The 16,646-nt window shown below is 36.7% G+C and overlaps 1 protein-coding gene across 1 annotated transcript; it reads left to right on the forward strand.

Moving 5' to 3' along the window:
• The first annotated feature begins 13,383 nt into the window (after window positions 1-13,383).
• On the forward strand, window positions 13,384-16,473 carry LOC141847598 (ribulose bisphosphate carboxylase/oxygenase activase, chloroplastic-like). The gene is made up of 4 exons (XM_074735653.1): window positions 13,384-13,480; window positions 13,897-13,958; window positions 15,904-15,958; window positions 16,178-16,473. The coding sequence occupies exons 1-4, from the start codon at window positions 13,426-13,428 to the stop codon at window positions 16,471-16,473; spliced, it is 468 nt and encodes a 155-aa protein (XP_074591754.1). The 5' UTR covers window positions 13,384-13,425.
• Window positions 16,474-16,646: the final 173 nt, after the last annotated feature.

The following is a 16,646-nucleotide window of genomic DNA, read 5'->3' on the forward strand; positions in this document are numbered from 1 at the left end:
TATATATATATATACATATATATATATATTAGTTGTTTTAATTTTGAAAATATATAATAAATTTTACTATATGGAGACAGAATGATCCCGTATCTTTTTCTATTTAAAAAAATATTTTATTTTTAATTTTTTCATATTTAGATTTTTTTTATTTTTATTTAATATATTTATATTTAAAAAAAATCAAAATGATATTGGTATGACATGATGCGATATCGAAATCGTATTGTTCTTGTTATAAATCGAAATTTTGATACGGGCTAAAATTTTAAACCATAGTTAAGGCTAAACCAAGATTCAAAATCTCAAGCCAAGTCAAAGTTTTTGATCTTTGACTAGAACAATGTTGTTTCAGTATCTTGTTGACATTCCGATATATAATGGCAATGGTGAATTAGAAGTGAAAGAAGGAATATAAAAGAAAAAAGATAATATGACTATATACTCAAACTTCAATTTTGTTTTCCACCTAAAATGGTGCAATTTTGATATCATGTTGTATGAACATAATTTACAAAAAAATAATAATAAAAAAAGATTATTTCAACGTATCTTGACCTAGATTATAACATGTCAAGAAGTGTCGAGTATGAGATAAGATAATACTCGATTACCGAATGGCAATGCCAGAACAAGTTTAGTTTAAACCTAACTTATCTTAGCCCAACCTAAAGGCAAATCAAGAAAATTAGATAGGTTTTGACATCTCCTTCGCCAATTGTAGCTTCTTCTAAATGTATTATTTAATATCAACAATGGAGGTTGACCTGCGATGCGTGCTACTTATAGATTCACTATGAGTTTGTAATTTTGAATTATGTTTGGAGGCATGATAGCTTCATAGAACAATTAATGGTTTGTGAAATGCACCGGTTGTTGTCAGCATGAAATGCATCGATTTAACAAAGTACTAGAATGGTGGTCACACTGAGATCGATAACTGGTGACTGTAACTGTGGATTAAAATCTCGAGCCATTTTGTCCAATATAGGTGAAACATCTCGTTCTACCCACCGATCGACACCCCACAAGCATGCCTTTAGTGCGATGCGACGCCTCCGAACACGTCACTGAGCCGACGACGAGTTTGGACGCGTCTTCGAGCCCCGCGACAAGTCTGGCTGCGCGTTCTTGCGGTCGTGGCCGTGCAAAACAGGGATAATTTTTAACTTATGTTTAATTAAATAACTTAGGTTAATAATTTTAATCAACTCCTTGGGATAATTTAAATAGGCTTAATCAAAACCTAATAAAATTATCCCATTAATTTAATATATATTTTAAAACATTATTTTATTTTTTATATTTTATATTTTTAATTATTATATTTTATATTTAAAAAATATCAAAATTATATCGGCACGACATAATACAGTATCAAAACTGTGTCGTTTCCGGTGTCCATGAAAACTCGGCACGGTTCTAGATTTTAAATCATGGCTGCAACCACAACTTTGGGAGCTCACAATAAGTAGTCAAAAATGGGATTGAAGTACTTGTGGTTCTACTTAAAATTGATGCACTTGCGTTATTGATGCTTATCGTGCTTTACTATTATGCTAGTTGTGCATTTTTGGGTGCTTATCGACTCTTTATAAAAGATTCTTATTAGCGAACAATGACTCGAGCCATGTGCGTGTTCGAGTAGGTGAATGCTCGTGGGAGGCATTGTCATGCATGATCGCAACATGGAGAGATCAATTTCGAGAAGGATTAATAGAATAATATAGCACAACGTTTATATGTTTTCTCAAATCTAGTGTATTTTTTTTATTTTTTAAATCTAGTATAGTGTCCACAGTATGTGATAAAATCTAGCACCCATTAACTTTTCATTTGTGGTTCTGTAAAATGTCTATGTGACATTCATGTGGTATTATGTCATCTCAACTAAATGCATATTCGGATGTGCGGTAACTATAATAGTTTGTACTTTGTTCTATGTAACTAGATGGTGTTGGTTTGATATTCTAGCGACATTTCCTTAAACAAATCCAAATTGCGAGTAAAAAAAAAAAGTGCGAGACAACTATTCATTATTTATTCATCTTCGTAATATTCTTCGTAATCTTCTTCGTAATCTTCATCTTCGTAATATTCTATCTTCGTAAGTTCTAAGCGGCTCGTCAGCATCGGGGTTGTTGACAGACTACTCGGCGGTAGCAGGCGCGCTGGCAGCGGCAGCGGCAGCAGACACTATTGCGGCAGCAGACGCTGCGGCAGCCGCGGCGATAGCATTGGCAGCAGCATCGGCGGCCTTTGCCGCCTTCTGCCACGCCGCGGCTGCCGCGGCAGCAGGCGCGGCAGCGGCAGCGGCAGCGGCAGCGTCTGCCGCCGCAGCAGCAGCTGTAGACGCTGCCGCGGCAGCAGCAACGGCAGCAGCCACGGGGTTGTTGACAGACACGGCAACCACGGATATAGCATTGGCAGCAGCGGCCGCCGCTGTTCTCACTTCAGGCGCGTCGAGAGCGGCAGCCGCGGCGATAGCATTGGCAGCAGTCGCGGCGATAGCATTGGCAGCAGCATCGGCGGCCTTTGCCGCCTTCTGCCACGCGGCTGCCACGGAGATAGCAGCGGCAATAACATCGGCAACAACATCGGCCGCCGCGGCAGACGCTGCTCTCACTTCAGGCGCAGCGGCAGCAGAGGCGCGCGCCGCCGCGGCGGCAGACGCTGCTCTCACTTCAGCCGCGGCTCGAGCGGAGGACTCTGCCGTGGCAGCAGCATCGGCAAAGGCGGCTACTGCCGCTGCAGTAGCATCGGCAGCGGCTTTGTTTCTAGGCATAGGAGACGAGGAGGCGGAGATTTGTGAGGAGAGGAGACGGGGAGATGTTTGATCGAGGAGAGGGTGGTTTAAGTAGGTTAAGAGAGAAGTCGGCTAGGGTTTCCTCTGTGAGGCCGTCGGAGTGGACTCGGGGCCCAGCCCGTATTGCTGCACTTTGCGGGAAAGGGTTTCCGGAGCCATGGGAAATTTTTTTATAGTGTCTTTAATTGATGAAATAAAAAAAAACAGTAGTAAAGGGGTTAATGAGTAGTGTATGGTAAGTTGACTTGAACATATACAACGTGTGCTTCCGTGTACTTTTGATATAAAGGATCAAAGCTTTTTTTTTTCAATAACTACAAATATAATACTATTTATTTATTTTTGAGAATCATTCTTTTATTTAAATTAATTATAATAATAAATTTTATTTATCGCTAGAATTTCAAAATATACAATTCTAAAGTTTTTTCTTTTGGATAAATAAAGTAAGTGTAATTAGTCCAATAATTAGTTATTTATTATATATATATAATAGATAACTAATTATCTATATTCTATATATTCTATATAGTTATATCCATATTAAGATTTAATTCAATTAGGAAGGTATCATAAATTGGATAAACCTTTTTCCTTGACTATTTAGTAAAGTCATGATTTGACTTTTTTTTTTTTTTTTTTGTGGACATTTTATACATAATGGATTTACCATGACTAACACTTGATATTCTTGTAGCATTTATGGGATCAGTTCTTCTATTAAGGGGCTTGGGTTGGCCCGCCGATTGAGAAAGTTTATTTATTTATTTTAAATTTTAAAATTAAAGTATAAAACTCAATAAATTAGTGGGTTTCATTTATTTAAAATATAATTTAAGCTTAAAAATTATAATTTAAATTTAAAACTTTCAACTTAATCAATTTAAATTATATTTCAAACTTAAAATTTTTAATATTTTTAATATTTTTTTATTTTTTAATAGGCCTGCGGGTCGGCCCGCGTAACCCGCGGCCCACCTTGAGTTGGGTTGGGTTGGAGATTTCCCAACTCACCAAATTGGTGGGTTAGCCCGCCCCGGCCCGCCATATGATGGGTCCGCCATGGGTTAGCCCGCCCCGCTATGGATTAATCCGTTTGACAGCTCTAAACAACACTAAGAAGGAAGGAGAAGAAGAGGGAGTGGCTATAGGTTTTCTGGTGTTGGGATGGTGCTAGAATGATGCTAGAAGAAGAGGAGGTGTTGTTGTTGTTGTTGTTGTTGTTGCTGTTTTCAGCTGGAACAATGGGGAAGAAGAGGAAAATAGAGGAAGGAGGAAGAGGGAGGGCTGCAGGAGAACTGAAGTGATGGTGATGGGAGATTTTGGATTAATGCTGGAAGAAGAAGAAAAAGGGGAGGAGCAGAAGAAAGAAGAAAAGAAGATAGGGGAGGGGTGCATGCATGCTTGGCGTGCAGCAGTGGAAGAGAAAACACGAGGGAGAGAAAATTATCCCCAATTCGTCAAAAAATTATATTCCTTGATTTGATTTAACCCCCAATTGAACCTATTTAACCCATTTAAATTTGATTTAGTCATAAATTGATCAAATCAAATCAAATCCAAATCGACCCTGGTTCAAACCCACACAACCCTAATATCCACATTTATTTGATGGGTTCAATCCGAACCTAATTCACCTCAACTTGATGTCCAAATTCCATTTTTAAGGTACGTTCCAATTTAATTTATTTTGCTGATTCAAAATTTTATTAAAATATATTATTTTTTCAAAACATGAAAAAATTCAGTATTTAACAATTAAAGTTGGAAGGACAAAATGCTTGGGTGGGTGATTAGCTCCTAGAAGTATAGACTTAAAACTATCTGAATTTCTTCACTATTTTAAGTGTTCAAATGAAGTTGACAATGTGTTTGCTATATTGCTTTGGTCGTTCCATGTCCTTAATGTAGAAGAAAAACTAATCAAATTGCATTATAACTAATGTTTTGAAGGTCATGCAGTGTGCATAACAGAAATAATACATATAAAAGTTTTTTTTTTTGTGTACGAGTGCATATCAAAGTTTATGATCTAGAGGTGAAAATATTGAGTTGGTCATACGAGGTTATTAGCTAGGGAAGCTGAAAAGAAATGTTATAAAATGAGAGAAATATGGTCAAGCTGGTATGAATATGTTCATCTATGATGATTAATGTTTGTCATTATTCAAATTCATGGAATGCATAGTCTCACATGCCAATAAGCTAGGATTTTGTGGTGTGTTTACGAGTAAAAGGTAGCACACCCTAATGATTAGACATTTTCAAGATATTGGGCTCTACTGAATATTTGTCATTGTCATCCCACGTACGGCATGTGGTATCCATTGGATGACCTTCTTAAAGACTTCTTTGTTAGTTGCTTATGACAATCTACATGATTTTATATTTTTATGATAATGATTTCAGATTGAGAAGAGAATAGAAGAGAATTAAAACAAGTAAAATAGGAAGCTTTATAGTGCAGAAGGGTTGAAAAAATGAGAAATTACAACAAATATATAGGAGAGACAAGAACAGGTTTAAGAATGAATTGAAGTTGGAAGGACATTCATAATTTTAGTTTAAGAATGAATTGAAGTTGGAAGAATTTTAGATTAATAATTTTAATCAACTCCTAACTATGATTGGAATAATTTAAATAGGCTTAATTAAAATCTAATAAAATTATCCTATTAATTATATTTATTTATTTATTTATTTATTTATTAAAAAAAATTCAACCCCTTAGGCGACCGAGACAATAGGCGATCACTGACCGCCCCGCCACCGCCTACTACCATTTACAACACTGTCTCTTAGTAAGTTTTAATTGTTGACCAAACTAAATAGCCATGGTCGCTCTCGTAGTAGTGGCACTAAGAGCACACAGATCCAACCTCTGTTCACACTGTTGATCTTCATAACTCACATGCCACTCATTCAGTAGCTTTTGGAGTTAGTGGATAATTTTTCCCACATCAACACTAAGTAGCATTTCTAGATAAGAGTAGAAATGAATTTAAGCTAAATAGATAATAAACATAGAGATAAAGATATTATTGCTAAAAATATTCTTTTGTAGAAGAAATAATAACACTTGAAAATGAATTGAGGAAGAAATCAGCACCATTGGAGGCCATTTGTAAGACCGTACATAAGTATTCTAGCATAACTAAGATTTTAGAGAATATGCTTACTCGTCGGGAAAGATAGTGATCGTACATGGTCAAAAGACCAAGTCTATATACAAGCTCTGTTGCATAAACTGGAGCAGTGAGCCCAAGATGTTTCATGGCATACGGCAAAGCACCTAGATGAAGAATATCTGGATGTGAGAGTAAAACAGCATCTACTTTTGATGATACCCTGCGTACTTAGAGGAAGTTTACTGATGAGAAAAACAACTCCTAACTATGATAGTTGGAACGACCGCCCTTCTTACCCCAAGGCGATTCGTTACTTAGTTGCTAAAATCTACTATTAATTTAAAATTTCTTGCTATGTGATAATTGAGTAAACACATGCTCCCAAATGGGTAATATAAAGTCTAACAATCCTAATATCAATGACCCCAATAAACCTATAGTTAAGTTCTACCACATGTATTAAATGATTCTAGACTATTAAACAAATATCTGCATGGCAATTAAACATATTTTAGCAATTCTAATCATGGATTTAGAAACCTAGCCAGGGTATCAACTTGGCATTAAAACTAAGCAATGCTAGTATCTGAATTTATCCTGAATAACATGTTGGCATCAAAATGGTTTCGTAACTTCCAACCTTACTTTCATTACTAATTAGCATGCTATTGCAATTTACCAACTATCAAATAATGCATAGAACTATCATAGTTGTTAACATTCGAAAGTGCGGAAAATAAACAACTCATAAAGACTAGTCTTTAGCATTCTTAATGATGCAAGTTCCCAAGGCTCTTTATTTTAAGTTCCACCACATCACACACTTCGCATCGTCTCCGTCGCCTCCGCTACTCGAATTTTCCTTTGCCCTTATCTGCAGTACAAGGAAAATGAAACTATAAGCATAAAGCTTAGTAAGTACCATTCTACTCACAAAATGACACGTATTTTAAAATCATGCTTTTAAAAAATATGAAAGGAAATATCTTCATGCTTGTCATTTATTGCTACTGAAATATATAAGCTAGATAAAGATCATAGCATACGCATCATATTAAGCACATGAACTGAAATCATAAACTGAACTAAGCTGAATCTTAAAAAACTAATTTCACTTCAAGTTTGTAATAAACTTTTGAAAACTTATACATATAGTAAGTGAAAATAGTAACCATCCTTCTGTGGGCCCGACATTGTGCTACTTATGCGCGCATCCCTAAATAGATCCGAGGTAGCTAATCCCGAACCCATTAGGGTACTATTAGGCGATCTTGGGCCTAGGGGCGATCTCGGAGCCCACCCATGGACGAACTCGGGTCCAAACACATGCCATAAAAAGTAAAATACTTTCCTTAATACTTCTTTTCTTTAACCTTGCACATACTAGACGATCTCGGGCCTAGGGGCGATCTCGGAGCCCACCCATGGACGAACTCAAGTCCATAATTACTGAGACAAAGTAAATTATTTTCATAAACATTCTGTAAGAGAAACTAATCTCCACATATATACATAAATTTTCAAATAACTAAAACTATGGATTTATGCATACAAACGGAGCTACTTATACTACAGGTGAGAGGTACTTACCTTCTGCGCTAATTTCCTTACAATTCTTCCGTTAGAGAAGAAAATCTTCTCGGCGATCTTCCTATATCTACGCGCTCTTATCGCGGAGAGGAGCGTCCTTGTAGAAGAAGTTCTCCGGAAACTTTCCTTGTGATCCTAGGGGACGGACTCCTCGTTCTTCAAGTTTGGGGTGCCGAGAGGGAGGAGAAAAGAGGGCGACGGCGTTCTGGGCGAGAGGTGAGGGAAGGGTTTTCGAAGATAATCAAAACTCTCTCTTAAAGCCTCCTATTTATATTAAGTGATTCCTAGACCTAACTCGCCGATAAATAAAATTCGGTTCCTTCTTTTTCTAAATGGATCTGTTGGTTCTTTGGTTAGTGGAAACATATTAAGAATTATAGATTTTTTTAGGTTGTGGGTTCGAATCCTGCCTTAGACGTTTTTTCTTCCTATTTATTTTTGCTACTTTCGCTACTCCAAAAATTCCACAAAAATATTCTAAAATTTCAGAAAAATCATAGAATATTTCTAAAATTATTTTTGAGAATTTTCGGATCGAAATAATCAAAATTCTCACTTAGGTCTCCTACTAGACCTAACTCGCCTATAAATAAAATTCGATTCCTTCTTTTTCTAAACAGATCTATTGGGTTTTTGGTTATTGGAAACATATTAAGAATTACAGATTCTTATAGGTTGTGGGTTCGAATCCTGCCTTGGACGTTTTACTTTCTATTTATTTTTGCTACTTCTGCTAATTCAAAAATTCTAGAAAAATATTCTAAAATTCTAAAAAAATCATAGAATATTTCTAAAATTATTTTTGAGATTTTTCGGGCGTTACACTGACACTGCTCCTTATCAACAGTTTCTTCTTCTGTTCTAACCTTCAATTTGACATTAGGATTTATAGGTGTTTCTAATGGACAACAATCACTCATAGCAGTTTCAAGAAGTAAGTCTAACACATATTTACGTTGACAGACAAATATTCCTTGATGAGATCTATCGACTTTCATATCAAGAAAATATCTGAGAAGTCCTAGGTCCTTCATCTCAAATTCCTTGGATAGGTCATTTTTAAGTCGTTTTATTTTGTCTTCATTGTCTTCTGTAAGTACTATATCATCGTCATATACAGTTAGAATGGTCACCTTACCATTGAGAGCATGCTTAACAAACAATGTGTGATCGGTTGGGATTGATAGTAGCCCTCCAACTTCAGGACCTTGGAAAGCATCTCGAACCATGCTCGTGGTGATTGCTTGAGTCTATACAGAGATTTCTTGAGTTTACACACTTTCCCTCTTGTTTGACCATTCTCAAATCCTGGTGGAATTTACATATATACTTCTTCAACTAAATCTCCATTCAAGAATGCATTTTTCACATCCAGTTGGAATATTAGCCACTCTTGATTTACGACACAAGATAAGAGAATTCTCACGGTATTAAACGTGGCAATTGGAGCAAAAGTCTCATGATAGTCAATCCCATAGGATTGTGTGGATCCTTTTGCTACTAGACGTGCCTTAAATGGATCAACACTTCCATTTGCCTTTTGTTTCACGGAAAAACCCACTTACACCCAACAGCTCTCTTTCCAGATGATAGTGGTGTGAATATCCAAGTCTCATTTTCCTTTAGAACATGATATTCTTTAAGGACAGTAGCATGCTAGGTAGGACTTTGTTGAGCTTCAAATACATCTATGGGAATCTGGATTTTGTCTAGTGTTGACACAAAAGCTCTAAACTTCTGTGAGAGACTGGCATATGGCAGATGAGTTTGAATTGGATGCATTATACAAGATCTGGTACCCTTTCGAAGAGCAATTGGTAGATCCAGGTTGGAGATAGAATGATCTAGTGATTCAGAATTCATGGGCTTTGACTGTGGACTAATTGCTGGTTCCACCTGTGTTATTTCGTGCGTTGTTGGATTCAGAGTTGATTCCTGTTGTGCTTGGTCTGTTCTGAGCGTTTTCTCCTCGTGTAAACTTTAATAGACCTATCTGGAAGATTGAGATGACCGGATGGATTGTCGAAAGGCTGAGGTTGGTTGACCAAAGGAGATTGGTCGACTAAAGGAGGTGGTTGATTATCAATAGGTGGCTGAGACACGTGGTAGAGTGTCAATTAGAGAGGACTAGATCCAATTCTAAGATTCAACTGTGCGATTCACCCTCTAAATTTTGAAATTGGAGAAGAACGGACGTCCTTCAAAAAAGGTGACATCCATGGTAGTGTAGAATTTCTTAGTTGTAGGCGAGAAGCATTTGTAACCCTTTTTATTCGAGGAGTACCCACTGAACATGCATTTAATTGCACGTTCATCAAGTTTACTTCTATTATAGGGGTAGACATCGACAAAGACAGTACAATCAAAGATTTTTATTGGAATTTTCGAAACAAGATGAGAGTTTGGGTATAGGTGGACAAGGGCTTGGACTGGTATTTGGAAGTTGATGACTCGAGAAGGCATCCTATTTATCAGATAGGTTGCCGTAAGAACAGTTTCATCCCAAAATCTTTTTGGGGCATTAGCTTGAAACAGCAGGGATCGAGCTACTTCTAATATGTGGCGATTTTGCGTTCAGCAATCCCGTTTTATTGTGGAGTTTCTACATAGAAACTTAGATGTACAATGCCATGGTCATTTAGATATGGACCCAGATTGGAATTAAAGAAGTCACGGGCATTGTCAGACTTGAAAACATGTATATCTGTGTGAAATTGGTTCTTAATCATTACATGAAAGTTTTTGAAAATGTCGCTGGTTTCAGATTTATCTTTCATGAGGAATGTCCAACTTATTCGGGTATGATCATCTACTAACAGTAAGAACCAACGAGCCCCAGTGAGATTCGGTATTTTATTGGGACCCTAAATATCCCCGTGAATAAGGGAAAATAGATGAGATGGATTGTATGAAATCGGAGAATAGTGCTACGAGTATGTTTAGAGAGTTGGCAAACATCACACTGAAATGAATTTGGATTTTTACTAATGAATAGTGATGGGATGACCTAATCGATAGTGTCATAACATAATGTCACTATCTTTATTGGAATAAAACAAGTCTTAAGATACTTGACTGACTGACACTGAGAGCTGAGTTGTATACCAAAGAGAGGATTGCTTGCTATGAAGAAATATAATTCGGAACAGAGTTTAGCATTGTCAATCATCTTCCCTGAATCCAATGCCTGAAAAACACAAAATTGAGCAAAAAAATTTAGTCTCACAATTAAGATCAGAATTAAGTTTGCTTACAGAGAGTAAGTTACAATCTAATTCTGGGACATATAACATAGTTTGAAGAGAAAGAGTGGGTGTCAGGCGTACAGTCTCTCTTCCAATGACTTTGGATCGTGACCCATTAGCTATGTGTACAGTCTGAGAATCAGAATATGGAACAAATGTAGTAAATAATCTTCTTCTATCACTTGTCATATAGTCGGAGGCGCGAACGTTGACTATCCAAGAGGAGGATGGGTGCTGATTGATTACATGAAAGGCAAAATGGTCAGTACCTAGAGAATCTTCAGTGGTTGTTGCAGCGACTTGGACTGTATTAGTAGTGACCTCAGACTTGAAGATTTGCCTGAGAGCATCCATTTGTTCCTTGGTGAAGGGAGATGGTTTTGGTGCATCAACAGTAGTAGTATTACCTCGATGTTCATACTTTCATGTAGGTTTTCAATTTGTTGGTTTGCCGTGCAAACCCCAACAAGTCTCCTTATAGTGGCTTGGTTTCTAGCAATGTTCACACCGTGGGCGTCCTCTTTATGTTGCAGGGTTTTGAGGTTGTTTTCGCACAGTAAGAGATGTAAACTCTTGCTGGCAGTGGCTAAGGCAGAAGACTCAAACAAATGTGTCTTGGTTGGAGTTCCTATCATGATCCTTTTCCGGCTTTCTTCACGACGAACTTTAGAGAATACCTCTCGAAGATTAGGGAGAGGTTTCATGTTGACGATTCGGCCACACACTTCATCGAGAGACTTGTCGAGTTCCATAAGAAATCTGAATACCTGTTTAGTCTCAATAATCTTCTTGAAGTATGCAGCATCATCGGTACACTTCCACTCATGAGATTCAAAATGATCCAATCTTTGCCAAAGCCTTGTCAATGTGGAGAAGAAGGCAGTGACTGATTGATCAGCTTGGTGCATGTCTTGAAGAGTGCTTTCAATGTGGAATAACTCTATGGTGTTGTCACTAGTTGAGAACGTTTCACGGGCAACATCCCAAATTTCTTTTGTTGATGAGTAGAGGAGAAAGTTTTCTCCTATTTCAGGGATCATGGAACTGATAAGCCACGACATGACAAGGTTGTTTTTTATTTTTCAATTTTTGATTTTTGGATCACCAGCAACAGGTTCGACGGTTGCCCCCGTGAGATAGTCATTGCGACCACGGTCGGTCACAAACATCATCATGGACTGGAACCATTGAAGATAATTGTGGCCATTGAGTTTGTGACCAATATTAAGGGCAAAGGAGGAGTTGGCTGGTGTTTGTGAACTGCTTGGTATATTAGAAGAGACATGAGTGTTTGTGACAGATGAATCGCCAGAGATTTGGTTGGAATAGTCCATGGAGACTGAGGCGGACGAAGAGAAGAAGAAAGGGGCATTGTCACTGCAGAGGAGAAGACAGGGGCGCTACCGCTGAAGAGGAGAAGACAACGTTGCTGCAGAGGGGAAGACGCTGGTGCTGCAGATTAGGGTTGTAGTCATTGGCGGCAGAAACAGTGTGTCCTAGGTTAATTTAGGCTCTGATACCATGTGGTTTTGAGAGGAAAAAGAGATATTTTATTCATGAATAGGAGAGGTATAAATACATGAGGTATTACTTAAAATAAGTAGCTAAATACAGAAATTCTAATTAATAGGAAATTAATTATGTGATTGATAACTAATTATAGGAAATAGTTATAAATACAAGATATTCACAGCTGTAGCAGAATATTAGAATCATCTAAATTAGGATAGTTTGATTTTCCACAGTAGGCTATAATTTCAACAAAAAAATCTTGTTTAACCCAACCACTATTGCACCTGCACTTGACTCTGCCTACCTTAAGCATTCACCCCTAGAATGTGTCAGGCCCCCATGCAATGCTAGGCTGGCTCCACCTATGCAATCTTTCTATCTCAAGCAAAGCCTTAACACTTCACAATGCTAGTTAGCCTTCATCTTTATCGGTATGAGTTGAGAAAGTGATGCTACTGCCTAGTATAACAACAGTTTCGCCTAACACCAATGATTTGTTCATGCTGATCTAGTGTTAGTTTGTCGAGCAGAAGGGTAGGTTTCACCCATGTAGACCAAAATGATACAAGATATTAAACCATGTGGCAAAAGGTGAAACGCTCACCTCAGGCGCCCCTTAATACCAGTCTTATAGCGATTTGAAGGGAGTAAATCACGGTGATCAAGCGGTCTCTTCAAGTGGGAAGGATTTTATTCCCCAAGAGATTGTTCTCCCGGTGATTCGATCCCTGCTTTCATGTGGCAACCTACCACCAGAGTATCAACTTGGCTATGCCCATGAGCTACAAGATATTAAACCATCATTTAGTAAGAAAGATGTATATGCAATATGATAAGTAAGATGATATATGTAGGTACAGGAGACTACCTAGAGGATTAATCCTAATAATTTTCTACGAGTTATCAACTTCTAGTTATCTTGAAAATAATGACTTTTCATGCCAATGTACTCTACCTACTACACCAAAATTCATGTTCTTTTCTGTATTTAGTTCATCAGGCATTATCAGTTGCTTGTTGTGAGACCTTGTTGTACTCGCTATTATCCATCTTAGTGAAGTCTAATCAAGTTCATGGTCTTGTAGGTATTTGGGGAGGAAAAGGTCAAGGCAAAACATTTCAAACTGAACTTATTTTTCGTGCAATGGGAATGGAGCCTATCATTATGTCTGCTGGGGAGCTGGAATCAGAGCGGGCAGGTATTGTCTGCATTCTAACAATTAAATTTGTTCAATTTCATGTCAAACTAGTAAACAATAAAGTCTTTTCCTAGTTTATTTCCTTCTCAGCCTTTCCCTATTATCAGCTGGCAACTTCTGTGTTCAATTCTGTTGTTTGATGGCTTTCGCAGTCAAATAATCTTATCAAGTTGGATCTGTTTCTTGGGTTTGGCAAACTGTCAACAAATGAAGGCTCTTAAGGATATCTTCCTATGTTATTTGTGTACTCTGTTTAAATGGATTATCAATCTTCTGTAATTCCCCTTCCTTGAGTTCTTTGCTTTAAGAACTAAAAATGAATAAATTTTAAAGCCAATCTGGTCGAGGTTGAAAATCTTTTCATAATTTGCTGTTAAGAGGTTGCTCTCTTTCTAAATGCAATCTCTTCTTTTTAGGAGAACCAGGCAAGCTAATACGTGAGCGCTACAGAACAGCTTCTCAAGTGATCCAAAACCAAGTCAGAATCTTCACTAGTATATAGTTTTCAGACATTGGAAATCAATATTTTTCTTTCTTTACATATTAGTTTCTGGGTTTATCACTCATTTTTCTTCTGTTTTAGGGATAAAGCATCAATCCTTTTAGTCATCTTCAATTGATAGTCTCGTGATTTATGCTCAGATGAGGAGTACAATTCTCATTCCCTTTTATTTTATTTGGTGCACAGAATGGCTAGTTCTATTTTTCCCTTCACAACTTTTGTCAGTGCAAATCTTTGATATGATACTTATTTTTGTTTGTGACTAAAAGCTAATTCACAAAAATATTAGCTTTTTGAGCACCCTTGGCAAGACTAAAATAAATTTATTTCCAAAGGGTTGAAATGAATCTGTGGTGAGAGATAAGGAGGAAAGGAAAAACCCATCCTTTAATAGAAGAAAGTCCAGAAAAACTACTCTCTAGACAATGGGAGTAAAATATCATTCAATGTACTTGAAACAGGCCACTTTAATAAAAATGGCATTCTAATCCTTGGCTATACATAAACTTTTGTCAAGTAGCGTATATAGCAATCTACATCTTGTATGAGTGTGTAGAAACTAAGAATAATAATTTAATTCACAAGATTCCGAAATTTCACACTTCCATTAATTGGATGTGGAGAATTGTAGCTATTGAAATATTTTGGAAAGCTTCAGAAAAGAATGTTTGGGTGTACTTGAAAGTCTGAATGATCCTAGTGTTTATTAAGGAAACCAAGTAAGAACTAGGATTCCTGCAAATTTTGATTTTCTATGATTATGCATGTACAATTATCTGATTGACATAATTAATTAACTTTGTGGCTTGTTTTTCTAAGTTAACTTATTTCTACAATGACAGTTATTCCTTAATTCTGGTAAAGAATGCTATGAATTTGATTGAGGTCTCGCTTAGATCTCCTAAATAATAAGGATTCAAATGGTAGACGATAGACCACCTATATAGATGAGTTTAGAGGTGCTTGTTTTACTGTTACTTAGCCTGAGAATTTAATTATACACTGACTCTCCTAATGGACTTTTGTTTCTTCGTGTGTCTTGATCATTGATAGTAGTTCTTCTTTGGGATCAGATAATACGTTTAGCAGAAGCTACCTTTGGCGGAGGAGATGTTGGAACCTGTCTCATTTTCTTGATCTGCTTTTAGGTTGGGCTAGGATAAGTTAGGTTTAAACTAAAGTTGTTCTGACATTGCCATTTCGGTAATTTGTCAATGAGTATTGTCTTATGTCATATTTGACACTTCTTGACATGTTACAATATAGGTCAAGATAAGTTGAAATAATCTTTTTATTTTTTATTTTTTTTGGTCAATTGTGTTCATACAACATAATATCAAAATTGTACCATTTTAGGTGAAAAACAAAATTTGAGCTTAAATATATAGTTGTATTATTTTTTCCTATTTTATCTCCTTCCTCCTTCCACCTCTAATTCACCATCGGCGCTATATATCAGAATGCCAACAAGATAGCGAAACAACATTGTTCTAATCAAAGACCAAAACTACTACAGTATGGCTCGAGATTTTGAGTCTTGGTTTGGCCTCAGCTAGTTTTTAAAGGTCCTGTAACCAACATGTGCCTTATGCCTTACTAATAGAGAAACAATTTCCTAGCCTTGTTGTAGTCTACTGCAATTGCCTTTGAAATCCAAGACCTAAAAAGTTCTTGTTCGTCAGCTGAATCTGTTCTCATCTGTGACTTGACTCAACACATGAATAAACTAAACTGAATTTTGAGCGTCATTAGATAATAAACCTTGTTTATATTGTTTGGGTGTAGATTGTCTGTAGGACAAAAGTCCAGGGAGCTTGTCAATACTTAGCTTTATTCATGTTTTGGTTTTCTGAAATGTTTCTTTCAGCTTCTAATGCAATTCATTATACATGAATGCTGACTTCTCTCTTCCAAAACCCAGGGTAAAATGAGCTGTTTGATGATTAATGATATTGATGCTGGGCTGGGAAGATTTGGTTAGTATTGTCAGTCGTTTTGTCTTATATTGTTATATATCACAGCTTATGACTAACGAATTACAGTTGCCTACGACAATTAAACTTTTCTTGGTTGACCTCAAGGCTGACAAACATAATTATCTTTTAATCTATAGGGAACCTATCTTTTCTGATTAAAATCTACTTTTGTTCTGCTTATTAAAACATCTAATCTGTTCACACTTTCTGGGCATCTAGGAAACACACAAATGACAGTCAACAACCAAATAGTTGTTGGAACTCTGATGAACTTATCAGATAATCCCACGAGAGTGAGCATTGGGCAGAAATGGAGAGAATCAGATGTTACTCATAGAGTTCCTATTATTGTAACTGGCAATGATTTTTCTACACTTTATGCTCCTCTTATTCGAGATGGGCGAATGGAGAAGTTTTACTGGTACTTGTCTCCTCTTATATCAAATTGGTCTATTTATGAATTTTATCTTGAACAATTAGATGTCTCCATTTTTGGTATAATTTACATTACATAGACCTTAAAGGGAAATATCTCATCATATGTCTCATGAATTAAAACTATCTCAAACACTGTATCTTTATAGTCAAACATAAGAATATATAGAGGTTTCTATCAGGGAGATATTTGTAAATAGCATGTATTACAAAGGCCTAAATGTAATATTATATATATATACAATCGTGTTGT

Source organism: Curcuma longa, chromosome 16 (assembly GCF_044706935.1).
Source record: "Curcuma longa cultivar G26 ecotype Majalengka, Jawa Barat chromosome 16, ITB_CL_G26_1.1, whole genome shotgun sequence".
Lineage (NCBI taxonomy): Eukaryota > Viridiplantae > Streptophyta > Magnoliopsida > Zingiberales > Zingiberaceae > Curcuma > Curcuma longa.

What these genes read in the sequence shown, in the direction of transcription:
- LOC141847598 (XM_074735653.1), top strand. Translation starts at nt 13,426, where the DNA reads ATGGGAATGGAGCCTATCATTATGTCTGCTGGGGAGCTGGAATCAGAG. An exon ending in GCTGGAATCAGAGCGGGCAG is followed by an intron (nt 13,481 to 13,896) that starts GTATTGTCTGCA and finishes TCTTCTTTTTAG; the next exon opens with GAGAACCAGGCAAGCTAATA. An exon ending in TGCTGGGCTGGGAAGATTTG is followed by an intron (nt 15,959 to 16,177) that starts GTTAGTATTGTC and finishes CTGGGCATCTAG; the next exon opens with GAAACACACAAATGACAGTC.